The 14283-nt window shown below is 29.4% G+C and overlaps 1 protein-coding gene across 1 annotated transcript in view; it reads right to left on the reverse strand.

Annotated features, from left to right (window-relative positions):
- LOC129966029 (transcriptional regulator ATRX-like) overlaps window positions 1–14283 on the reverse strand; it is a 69036-nt gene that overhangs the window by 38018 nt on the left and 16735 nt on the right. Inside the window, exons 7-9 of the mRNA XM_056080376.1 lie at window positions 13091–13259; window positions 7872–8067; window positions 1614–1748 (exon numbers count right to left, since the gene is read on the reverse strand). Of these exons, the coding sequence (XP_055936351.1) occupies window positions 1614–1748; window positions 7872–8067; window positions 13091–13259 (500 nt within the window). The remainder of the gene's footprint in view (window positions 1–1613; window positions 1749–7871; window positions 8068–13090; window positions 13260–14283) is intronic.

A 14283-nucleotide genomic window follows, 5' to 3' on the forward strand; every position in this document is an offset into this window, starting at 1 on the left:
TTAGAAAAAAATTATTATTATTAGGAACAATTTATGTAATTGATATGTATATAGCCTGGATAGAAATGAAATGTACTTTTAAAAAAAAACTATTTGATTTATTTTCTCTCTCTCTCTCTCCTTAAAATTTAGAAAAATGTTGATTGCTTATTACGCTTCACAATTTGATAGTCATATAACTTGTCCATAACAGAAACTTTACAGCATTTAGTTCATTGTACTACATATATCTCTAATTTCCAATGAGTTTCCATAAAATTTGAACTTAAAATTGAATTAGAAATGATTAAATTTCAATTAATACAAAAACTTTTTTGTTAAAATAAAACATGCTTTTTAAAAGTATGAGCAGAATCATTTAGCATTAAATTCTCATGTGCACAACAGAACAATTTTTAATAATTTATTCATTATTTCAAAGAACATTTCAATAACAATTTATCTAATTTATCATAAAATTCAGTTGTTATTGTTTTTCAAAAGGATTCTAATTATGCAAATTATATATTTTATTTTATTTCATTCAATAAATGCACTTCTGAAAAAAAAAAAAAAACTGTGAAGTATACAGTCTCTTGGTCCAATGAATTATATTCAGTAAAATGTCCTTGGTATTCTAATTTTTAAATTTAAAAAAATTCATTCTGTAATGAAACTTGGTTTATTTAAAAAGCTTTCATCATCCTTATTTCAGGATAATCAATAACTTTATTATTTTAGGTAAACTAGGAATCAATTGGAACATCTTCGAGAGGGTCAAGGGAATGATCTACAATCATGTATTTTCATACAACAGTAATATTCAAATTTTAATAACTTATTCTGTTTTTGTAAAGAAAGAGTGGGATTTTTTAAATACAAAATACTAGTGTCTCGAGAATATTTTATTAAATATGATTTATAGCACAAAAAATCTGTATAAAAATTTAAAACTCGTAATTCAATAGAATGTTAACTGAATCAAACTGCACAAAATATACTTCATTTCTGCTAAGTCCTATAACCTATGAGATATGTCTAATATAGATGTCTAAAGAAAGTGGCTGTAGAGTTCCAATTAGAATATATTAGAAGAATTAGAAAATATATAGTAATTAGAATATACATTATTTAAGTTGCAAATCTTATGGTTTTTTTTTTTTTTTTTTTTTTTCTTTTTTTCACCCTATATACAACAGAATTATTCCTTCCTTAGCTCATCCTCCTCCAAAAAAAATATGTGATAAGATTTATGTAGCATAGCAAAAACACTATGCATTTTTAAAAATAATGCTTTATTTATTTGCAAAGTAATCCAAATTTGCAGCTGAATAAGCCTTCATAAAAGCAACATTCAAAATAAAAATATTTATTTTTAATTAATTATATTATAATTATTAATCAATCTATTATAAAAAAATTTAAGCACAAAACTAAAGAACTAAGCAAAATTTCTATATTGCATCATCTAAATATACATTCTAAATAATAATGACTATTGTTAATAATATTAGCTATATTTAAATGATAAATAAAAAAATTCATCGGAAAACTTTTAGAAGTACATTCAAAACTACTAACTTTAAATTTCCATTAAAAACTTAACATTATTTTCAATAAGCCCTTCTGCTCACCAAATTTTGTCTTTCTTGGACTCTTTTCCTTCGTTCTCGTTCAAGATTTTGTGCTTCTTTAGTTTCCATAGCTAAATCCTTCTTAGACAGGATTTTTTTAATGTTTTTTCGGCCTTTTCCAGGAGTGTTTTGAGACTGTGAATAAGATTATTATTACAATTATACAAGAAATACATTAATGTTTTACTACATATATGTGAAAAACATCTGATTAATGAATACACGCAAAATTTTATTCTCAATTTAAAAATTCTATTCAAAATATAAGTTTACATAAACCTGTTATTTTTATTTAACTTATAAATAATTAGAAATATAAATTTAAGACCATTAAAAACTATTTATGTAGATTTAAATTTAAAAAAATATTAATTATGAATATAATAAAATATAAAAATTAATGCATAAAAACAAGTTAATATCTATACCAAATGGTTAAAAAAAATGTAACACAATATCCGAAAGTAAAAAATTAAAATTTCTACTTTTCAGATCTGTCATACAAAACAAAAAATAATTCTCTATCATTGAAAAAAGTTGCAAATAAAACTGAAGAAACTCATTTGCACATCAAGATGCTAAATCTTAAGTGCAAGAATCTATAATTACAAGAAACAAGAATCTAGAATTCAAAATTCAGAATAATTCTTTCAGAATAATTTTCCTGAATAGTTAGTGAGGAATGAACTATATTTGAATCATGCCAATTAATATATATTTTTCTGCCTTGAAAAGATACTGCAGCGGCCAAACAGGCGATAAATGACTGTTTGTTTCGCCAACTGGCGATAAGCATCAATCATACCTTTGGAGATGAACTTTGCTCTCCAACGGATACGAGTGATTCACTTCCTGCCTTCGCCAGCTGGCTTAGAACTTCTGCCTCGTGCTGGTCGATGGAATTACGGCCAATGTATCATATTCTATATTTGTTAATTTAATTTGTAATTAAAATTTATTTTTGTTATCTACATGGCTGGCAGTTTTTATTAAGTAAAAATGTTTTAATACTTTAATTTAAAGTAAATTTGGCAATGCGTGTTAAACCACGCACCAAACTGGTGACCCGTACTTTCGTTTTTACTCTTCTAAAATTTGCGAAGTCCAGCCTCAAAATTTTAAAATATGCTCAAATCAGATTTTGGTAATTGAGCTCTTCAATTACTTTTCGTAATGGATTATTTTGGATTATTGTGCCTAGAAGTAATGCATCAAGGACCAGGTATGTGCTCAAATTTTCTGTTCATTTCTCTGTGATTGGTCAATATTTTATTTCCCCATTATTTTGGCGAAGAAATCGTATTATTTATATTCAGCATTATTTTTTGTGTTATTTTTCGTATTCGAAGTATTAATTTCTTATTACTTTCGTTTTGGCTACCATGTTTATTATGATTCTTAACTCCTAATTTTTTTTAAAAAATGTATTTTTAAATAATCATAACTTTTTCTAATACTCATAAATATTGTATAAATGATCAATTTTCCACATCGAGTAACCAAAAATGCTTAATTCTGAAAACAAAACTGTCAATGCTGACGTTCCGACAGAGTCGCAGGTGTCCTATCTGTCGTTGAAAATACCACCGCTGTGGAGGAACAATATAAAATTATGGTTCATCCAAGTAGAAAGCAATTTCGCTCTAGCAAAAATAACCAATGATCTTACAAAATACAATCATTTGATTGCAACTATTGATCCGGAAACTTTATCAGCGGTTGCTGATATTTTACTCGCACCCCCCGACACCAACAAATATGATGCGTTAAATGCTCGACTTACAGCCGAATTTTCCGCTTCGGAAAATGAACAAATCCGTCGACTGCTTTCGGAACTACATTTAGGCGCCGATAAACCATCGCAGTTACTTCGAAAGATGCGCGAACTCGGTGGTGGCACAGGCATAAAAGACGATTTTCTCAAAACTTTATGGCTGCAAAGACTACCGTCAGAAATGCAGGCAATTTTATCAATAAGTTCTGAACCCCTGGATAATTTGGTCAACATGGCTGACAAAATTGCCGAGGTCCGTATTTCCTCAACAGATAGTAGCGTCTTTGCCGTAAGCCGAAGCGCGGAAAGTAATGCCATGCGGAAAGCTTCCTCTCTGGATGAGTTTACTGCACTCCGAAGCGAAATCGCCGCTTTAAGTAAACAGGTACAGCGGCTTTCCCGCGACAGAAGCAGAGGCCCTTTCCATCGGAAAAACAAACAGCGCAGTTTTTCGCGTGGGCGTTCCGGTGATCGTGGGAGAAAATTCTGTTATTATCAAGCACGTTTCGGAGAAAAGGCACTGAAGTGCGTACCGCCATGTTCGTACTCAACTAACGCGGATCAGGGAAACTCGCAATAGCGGCTGTCGATCAACCTGCATCGGCGGCAGCCGCGCAATCGTATCGTTTGCATGTTTTTGATAAGAGATCACATTTCAAATTTTTGATCGATTCTGGCTCTGATGTTTCATGCATACCACTCAATAAAAACCAAAAGAATCTAAAACCTGATTCTCTGCAACTTTTTGCAGCTAACAACTCCAAAATTTATACTTATGGATCTAAATTATTAAATGTGGACTTAGGTCTCAGGCGAAATTTTCCATGGAAATTCTTAATTGCTAATGTGCCTGTTCCAATAATAGGGGCCGATTTTTTACAAACCTTTAACCTATTAATAGATCACAAAGGGCGCAAACTTATTGATAATGTAACTAAATTTACCCAACCCGGAATCATTTCACAATCAACAAATTATGCATCTCTAAAACTTATTTCTGTTGAATCAATATACCATAAAATTTTGGAAGAATTCCCAGAATTAACAAAATTAACATTTGGGTTAAAACCTGTTAAACATAATACGGTGCATTTTATTGAAACAACAGGTCCGCCTTTCCATAGTAAACCTAGAAGGCTAAATCCAGAAATGTATAACGCCATCAAAAAAGAATTTCAGTTCATGATGGACCAAGGCATATGCCGACCATCAAAATCACTTTGGTCATCTCCTCTTCATGTCGTTTCCAAAAGCTCAGGCAGCATTCGTCCTGTTGGTGACTATAGGAGATTGAATGCCTGTACTGTACCGGACCGTTACCCCATACCCCATATCCAGGATTTTTCCAATGCACTCCACGGAAAAAATATTTTTTTGGAAACTTGATATAGTTTGTGCTTATTTTCACATACCAGTGCATCCGGATCATATACAAAAAACCGCAGTTTATATACCGTTTGGACTGTTTGAATTCCCATTCTTAAATTTTGGACTATGTGGGGCAGCACAAACTTTTCAGCGATTCATGAATGAAATCCTGGGAGATATTAAATTTTGCTATGTTTATTTGAATGATATTTTAATATTTAATTCCAAGTCAAGAAGAGCATGAAGCTCATTTACGAATCGTACTGGAGAGATTAAACACATATGCACTAACCATAAATGTTTCAAAATGCATATTTGGCGTCTCAGAAATTCCTTTCTTAGGTCATTTAATTACTAGTTCGGGAACTAAACCTTTACCCCATAAAGTTGAACCGATTCTCAAATATCCAAAACCAAAAACAGTTAAAGATCTTCAAAGATTTTTAGGTTTTTTAAATTTTTTCCGTAGATTTTTACCGAACATAGCAAAACATCAGGTATATTTAACTTCATATTTAAAAGGCGTGAAAAAGAATGATAAAGCGAAATTGGACTGGTCAGATAAAGCGGAAGAAGAATTCCAAAATTGTAAACAATTAATTGCAAATGCTGTTTTATTGGCACATCCAAAACCAGATGCCACATTAATTTTACAAGTCGACGCTTCAGACTTTACAATCGGTGGGTCATTGTCTCAATTAGTTGATGAAGAATTGCAACCACTCGCATTCTTTTCTCGGAAACTCTCCCCAGCAGAAAGAAACTATAGCGCTTACGACAGAGAGTTATTAGCAGCTCATGCTGCCATCAAACACTTTAGGCATATGCTTGAAGCTAGAAATTTCTCTTTGTTTACGGATCATAAGCCGTTAACTTACGCTTTCCAACAACGCTTGGACAAATGCTCTCCGAGACAGGCTAGGCAATTAGATTTTATATCTCAGTTTACCACCGATATTCATCACATAAAAGGCTCTGAGAATATATTAGCAGATGCACTTTCGAGGATAAACGCAATAAACATGCCAAATCCCATAGATTATAACGAAATTGCACATGCACAACAAACTGATTCGGAATTAAAAAATTTAATCGATAATTCTGCAACATTACAATTTAAAAGAATTGCTTTTCCAAATTGCGAAACTTCCATTTATTGTGATGTATCAACAGGTACAGCTCGACTTTATATTCCTGAATCATTTCGTCAACAAATTTTTGCATCACTACATAATTTATCTCATCCTAGCATTCGCAGCACTTCAAAATTAATTCGATCGCGTTTTATTTGGCCTTCCATTCGAAAAGATTGTAACAATTGGGCTAAACATTGCATCCTGTGTCAAAAATCGAAGGTAATTCGCCATACTAAGACCCCAGTAGGAAAATTTGTAGATCAATCGCTGAGGTTCAAACATGTGCACCTTGACCTTGTTGGCCCTCTACCTCCTTCTCAAGGAAACTACTACTGTTTAACAATGATAGATAGGTTCACGAGATGGCCAGAAGCCGTACCAATTCCAGACATGACAGCACAGACAGTAGCACAAATTTTTTTTAAGCACTGGATAGCCAGATTTGGTTGTCCTGTAAGAATTACTACTGACCAGGGCAGACAGTTTGAGAGTGATTTGTTCCGTGCTCTCTCTCAGCTACTAGGAATTAAAAGGATCAGATCTTCTCCTTATCATCCTCAGGCCAATGGCCTGATCGAAGAGTTCCACCGCCCATTAAAGGCAGCTTTGAAAGCCTACAACACAGATCAGTGGTCTGCAGCACTGCCCACCTTGTTACTCGGATTCTGGTCCGTTTTCAAAGAGGATCTACAAGCGACGACAGCTGAGCTGGTATATGGCAAGTCTCTGCGACTACCAGGAGAATTTTTCGATCCAACACCTGGAGGCGCATCACCCAAGCAACTCGTGGAGGACTTAAAACATCATTTTGAGACCAGTTCCAACTTCCTGTCATAGACAAAGAACAATCTTTGTACATCCACATTTCAACGAGTGTTCATATGTATTTGTGAGACATGACGGTGTACGCAAACCCCTACAAGCACCATATGATGGACCCTACAAAGTTTTTGTCAGGCGACAAAAAACGTTTGATCTCGAGATCAAGGGAGCTTCCCATACCATCTCTATAGACCGTCTGAAACCTGCTTTTATTATTCCTCCTGAGTGTTCCAGTATACCACCGGCCAAGCAGGAAGCAAGTTCCACTACTAAGTGTACCAAAACACTTCCAGCTGAGACATCCATCGTCGTTCCAGCAAGGCAAACAACTCGCTCAGGCCGACAAGTTCGACCCCCACGTCGTTATGTCCATTTCCAATGAGACTGCGGAGGGAGTGTGCAGCGGCCAAACAGGCGATAAATGACTGTTTGTTTCGCCAACTGGCGATAAGCATCAATCATACCTTTGGAGATGAACTTTGCTCTCCAACGGATACGAGTGATTCACTTCCTGCCTTCACCAGCTGGCTTAGAACTTCTGCCTCGTGCTGGTTGATGGAATTACGGCCAATGTATCATATTCTATATTTGTTAATTTAATTTGTAATTAAAATTTATTTTTGTTATCTATATGGCTGGCAGTTTTCATTAAATAAAAATGTTTTAATACTTTAATTTAAAGTAAATTTGGCAATGCGTGTTAAACCACGCACCAAAATACTTTTAAGACCAAGTCATTAAAAACAAAGTGAAAAAAATACTGATAGTAATTGATTTATTAATGATTTCTGCCAGCAATTCCAAATGGAAAATACAGATGTAATGCAAAATGAATCTATTTAGCAAATCAACACAATCTCAAAAGTCATTTGAATAGAATATTACTAAGAGTTATCTAATTTCATATACAGAAAAGAACAAATAAAATCTGTGATAATTGGCATATGATAAAATATAAGGCGGTAATATATATTGCAATTAGCTTCTGGTTTATTTTAAAAAAAGTAAAAAGAAACAGAAAGTCAAGCATAAAAAGATTTCTTCAAAGAAATATGAAACAGATTCTGGGTATTGAAATGCTTTAAGATATGAAATTGGGATTCACAAATTGGAAAAGTAATGGGGGAAACAGTAGCTAAAAATAATTATATAACATACCTCAGCCTCTTCATCTTTTTTTTTACCCTCATCACTAGAAGAAGAAACTGCGGCTTTCTTTATTCTTTTCCTTTTCCTCTTCTTTCTTTGTTTTTCTTCTTCTGAATCAGTCGAAGTTGTTTCATCTGAATCCAACTTTTTATTTTCAGATTTAGAATCATCTGAAGCCAATCGTTTCCTCTTGGTTGGTTTTTTCCTATATTTCAGAATATTTAGGATATAAATGAGTAAAGGTATTAACAATATACACATAATTGTTTCGTTTAATTTTTTAAGATAAAAAAATAAATTACAAAAATATGCTTTAATTAATCACAAGTTGAACTTGGTACTAAATTGAGTATTCTATGAATTTTTTCACAAGAATCATTTTTATAAAAAGAATATTACCCAGTAATTGCTTGCTTTTAAAAAAGTAGTTGGTGATAGCATTTATTGTTTAATGAATGTTCATTATGCACTTAGTGTGCTCTATAAGACAGAAATGTAAATTATACGATTTTAGTATCCTAACTAGTATTAAACGATGTTAAATAATAAAAATTGATGCATTCTTCTCAAGTTTTTGAAACTTAATAAAGCATCAAATCTATCCAAAATGGAGTCTTGAAACATCAGCTGAAATTTCATAACCATAAGCAAATGAAAGTGTGAAAATAAATTTCTAATTTTCTAAGAATCAAGTCTAAAATGAATATGGTATTCAGAGTAGTGCCTTCAAATCCTCTTATATTAAAAACTAAATGATACATCCACCATTGCATGACATTATAATAACCTCATGTATTTTATTAATAAAAAAGACACTTTAATAAATTTCACGAAATTTTTGTTAAAATATTTTACTTAATTAGCATTTGTGAACAAAACTGAAAGTACTTATAACACACAATAATTGCATATCAAATAACATGTCAAATCAGCTGCAGGTTACAGGGTGTATAGATTATACATAAGAAATTAAAAATATATTTACTACCACAACTCAAAGGGAAAAAAAAACATGCAAAGAACCCAAATGCATTATTAAAAACAGCATTTTATTATGAAAATATCATTATCCCAACTAACAATAAAGATGAATGTATCTGCAATCATGCGTTGGTGTTTTACAAGCACATATATAATTAAAAACTTACAAAAATGATAATTTACACCTAAGAATTTTTTAAAAATTCAATTATCTAAAAATCAAATGAAAGTTTGCTATTTTTGCATCATAACTTCCAAAAATTCTATCAAACAAAAATTATTTTTACATCCACTTTAAAATAAACAAAATTATTTTTTAAATGATACAACCCTCCCTCCTCCTTATCATCTAATTTTCTAATTTAAATTATTTTTAAAAAATATTTTTTACATACATTTTCCAACATTATATTTCAGTGTTGAAAGGAAACTAAAATTGTTTTCATAGTTGTAACTGACTTTCATCCTAGCTTTTTTCCATATCTAATGATCAAGGTATTAAGATTTTGCTTATATTTCATATTGAGTAAGTTTCAGTAATCAATACATTCTAAGAATTTTTTTTTTTAAATTTTGTTGTAATAAAAATTTATGGAAATGTATAACTCAATGAGCAGTAACATGTAGTGTTTCTTAAATAGTATGAATTATATGTCTATCTAAATTTCTAGTTTAAAAATGCTATTCTACAGAAAGCTATTGAAATTAAATTTTAAAAAACATTAAGAATGAAAGTTTTCCAGACAAATCAACTCATTGCCAAAGGTTGTTTTATAAACCTTTATTTGGTTTGAAACTTACATAAATCCCAAATAAAAATGAGAATAGCAGATGCCCCAAATCACTTTTTATACCTTGTACCATCTTGAAAAAATAATAATTATAACAAATTATTTTTAGAAACCATCAAAATTTAATATTTTCTCAAAGTTATTTGTAATTCTGGAAGAATGACTTAATTATTAAAAATTGTAAATAATAGGCAAATATATTATTTATAATATTTCGTTCAATAAATACGGTAACACAATGCAAGGAGACACATTTTTTTTATTTGTAAATAATTAAACAATTAGTTGACTGTCACAAACCTTAATAAAACACTAATTACATTTATCCACAATATAAACAAAATATGAAAAATGTTTATAAGTTTCAATTTATATAAGAAACAAATAATTTCTGAATTTTATGTTTCTTACATTGATCTACTAATTATACAAGGTCAAAGTAAATCTGCCTATTATTAATGCTTTCACAGTAATATCAAAATTCCTATTATGGGCAATTTTTTGTCCGATTCCAACAAAAAAAAAATTCAAATAATAAATACATATATATATATATATATATATATATATATATATATATATATATATTAAATTTTGCATGACCAATACATGGACAAGGTTAATTGCAGTTAATGTTAACACAATGAATGTAATTAACAGTTTTCCTTTGAATAGAAAAATCTTTTACAACAGGAACTAAATAAAACATCAATATCAAAATAGTTTTATTTTTGAAGTTGTAATTTTAAATCAATAGTTAAGAACCAGGAATAAAGAAATAACTTATTGAAGAGAAACAAAATTTTGAATCAGTGAAAAAATAGTCTTCCTGCCATAATCTCTTAATAGCAATAAAATAACAGAACATATACACTGAGAAAGCAAACAGATAATGAGATAGAAACAGTGAATGAAGCTGGCATACATATCAAGAAAATAATGTTGAAGAAAGCAGATAAAGAGTTAAACACTTTCCTCTCATTCTTCAGTAGTACATGATGTAATAAAATTTTATTACATACACAATGAATATTTAAATCTCTGAAAGTTTATGGATATATTTTAATTACAAGTTATCTGCCTGATTTTCAATATCATTTACTTATTCTGGCTTATAAAATTATAAATTACTACAGAACTTAATATGCTATCAATTTCTGCAGATATCACAAAACGTGAACAAGATAGTTCTAGAAACATATTTCCTTTCCCAATTAATCAATATTAATGAGATCCTGTTGTTATCTAAGAGAGATGCCACTTTTAAAACTTGATTTTTAAAAAATCGCAAAACAACTTACAGTAACTAAATAAAAGTCACTAAATCACTGTTGATAAATAAACAGTTTTTAAACATTACAGGTATAGGTGCAATTCTTTCTCCTGCCCAAAATACTTTTTTCTTGTTTTTTATTCTATATCTAAATCATCTCATCATAGAAACTGTGGCAAGGGAAAATGCAACAGCAACTCTAAAAATAGTATTAGAATAGTGTTGCAGAACATTTTTCCACATTAATAATTACTAGCTATGCACATCTAAAATTTGAGATAACTACTTCAAAAGCACTAATTTTGAATTTAATTTACCTCCTCCAAAATTTCATTATTTTTTTAATGCTCTGCATCATTTTTCCTTCTTCTAATGTATTTTTGGAAATGAGTATTTTCAGTAAAAAATGTTCATATTTAATCTAGAAAAGTTTGATAATATTTTAGGATCTTTGCTATACAGTATTAACATATAATTCATTAAAATTACACAACCATTCTGAGTTTTATCTACAGAAAAAAACGGAGGGGGCAATCTTAACATGCCTACAATCGTTCAAACAAAAGATATTATGGATGAATTCATTTTAAAATGATTTTGGATTTAGAATTAATTAATAAATTAGAACAGGGGTCTCAAACTTTATGTACATTTCACTTGCATTTTTAAAGACATGCAACAAGATCTTGAATATATCTTACGACAATTTGTGGGCTTAAAATCTCCATCATTGGAAATATTTTTATAAAATTATATTATAGATAGACAAATGGATGGATTTCCTTTTACAGAAATCTTTCTAATATATAAAATCACTTTCAGAAAGAACATATGTTATTTGTCTTACAAGCGTTGAGGATGAAGTAAAACATTGCAGATTTGCTTTCTAAAAAGTGGATATCAATGCTGTAAAAGTTTAACCCTTGAAATAGAAGATCAATTAAAAACAAATGAACAAAAATCAATTTACGTTAAATTTGCAAATTAAAATTTATGCATAACAATAAATGTTAATTTGGTTTATGTTGTACACTTCTAAGCAACATAAAAACTGGATAGATATATATATATATATATATATATATATATATATATATATATATATATATATATATATATATATATATATATATATTTACAAAATTAATAATACAACAGCCAAAGAATCATAACTAACAGAAATTATTCTTCTTCTTATAAGTATAAAATAAAATTTTTGCCTAATATAGAGGAAAATGAAAATCTAAATATGTTTATAGGTTTAAAAAAAAAACATTCTTTTTTTTTTTTTTTCCCCTTAATTTGTATTCTTTAATATCACTAAGTGCCATTAAAGAAAATTTGTACAAATGTAGTAGAAATACTTTTTAAAAAAATATTCATATGTAATAATATTTGTTTCATAAAATGCCAAGAAAATCAACTTATCAGCAAATTAAGAGCATCCTTCTGCAGGTATATTATGAATTGTTTGTCATTTAGCGGGAAGTGTTCATTTGTTCCAAGAATTATGCATAATTTTTTATATATCATTAAAAAAATTGAAATATGCATTCTTTATTGAAATCTTTTTTTAAAAAAGAGAAACATTCACAAGAGCCTCATAGGGATATTAAAAATTTGGAAATTTAGAGAATCAAAGACCAAACAAACTGATGCTATCATATTGAAGATCATGATTCAGTAAATCTGAAATCAATAAAATACATGACTTGTTGAAAGAAAAAGAAAAAAAATCTTTGGAAAGAATTTAATGGCAATATAAATATAAATAAATTATACCAACTGTTTTTCTCTCTACAGCTATTTATATAACATTTGTAATTAATAATATTTGTAATCTAAATCCAGTCATTGAATAAAAGCCTATGAATCAGAACAGAATTTTTATATACCTTAATTTATGATCAATAAGAAAAACTAGTTAAAATTTTGAAAAGTAATTTTTTTTCCTTCTTTTTTATCAGATATAATAAAATGGCAGAAATAAATTAATGTTTGTTTAAGAAAATGATTAAAAAAAAATACAGAGCTTGCAACGTTTATATTCAAGTGGTTGCAATTCAGAAAAATTTTAATATACATATTTAAGGATATTTAGAATTCACAAATATAATAAAAATAATGATACTTTAAAAACCAGCCTAAAACAATTTCAGAACTGGAAGGAAACAAAAATGTACCTTTCTCCAGGTTTTTTCTCCCCTTCAAAATCAGAATCTTCTTCTGATGAAATACGCTTGTGAAGTAGTTTATCAAACTTCCTTTTCTTCTTTGGTTGAAAATCATCAGAAGAGTCAGATTGTGCTTTTCCTTTTTTAGATTTTTTCTTTTTTGTTGTTTCTTCATCTTCTAAAAAAAACAGTAACAGACATAATGAATATAAATACTATACCTAATTAATATAAATTATTTACTGACACAGAATTAAATAATATCCACACTTTATAAAAAAAATTTACTAAATATTATTTTATTCGTTATCTTCTAGTCTAGTCTTTAATCATCAGACTAATAATTACAACTTACAATAAGTTTGAATGGATCTCTCCTGAAGATATTATTTCAAGCATCAAGAAAGCAATACATCAGATCACTATAAATAATTATAGAAACAGTAAATATTTCATTTCCTTAGATGATATCTTTAGCATTGAAGTACTGTCTTCCGGATCCAAAAATTGGAGGGAAGATGTTGTCTTGGCCAGACTAATCAGCAAAACCATAACACCAGGACTGTTGAATTGTTTTAACCACCATAATGATCCCCTTTGTCATATATATAATAGCATTAATGATATTGAACACATAATTCTCTCATACAAAAAATGTACATATTATAGACAAATAGTGGACTTTTCTACAGTTAGATAAACAAGATACATCCTTCAAAAATGTTTGGGGTAAAAGAACTGCAAATAAGACCAATCTGCAAGTTTCCCTTCAAACAATGAATCATTTCAATATCTACTAACTTTATAGACCACATTTAGTTGACTTTTTTTTTTTTTTTTAGTCTCTTTTCTTTATTACCATTTCATGTAGCGGGAATGCTTTTCTGTCTCAAGAAAGCAAACATTTTTTTAAAGAACAAAATGCATTGAATAAAGAGAGAATTTATGAAAATTGAGAAAAATAAACAAAATAAAAAGAACAGTAACTGTTCACATCTACCCTTGCTAAAACAGCAAGTGAAAAACTAAAACAATCTTAAACTGTCATTTATGGTTTGCTAAAAGCTATTGTTATATTGTTAAGAATATTGTTTTTTGAATGATGTTTCAAATCAAAATAGCAAGAGTAAAGAAACACTACAATTTGTATAAATCATGACCAATTTAAAAATAAACAATATTCTTAACATTAGTAGTTAACA

This window comes from Argiope bruennichi, chromosome 4 (genome assembly GCF_947563725.1).
Source record: "Argiope bruennichi chromosome 4, qqArgBrue1.1, whole genome shotgun sequence".
In the NCBI taxonomy this organism is placed as follows: Eukaryota; Metazoa; Arthropoda; class Arachnida; order Araneae; family Araneidae; genus Argiope; species Argiope bruennichi.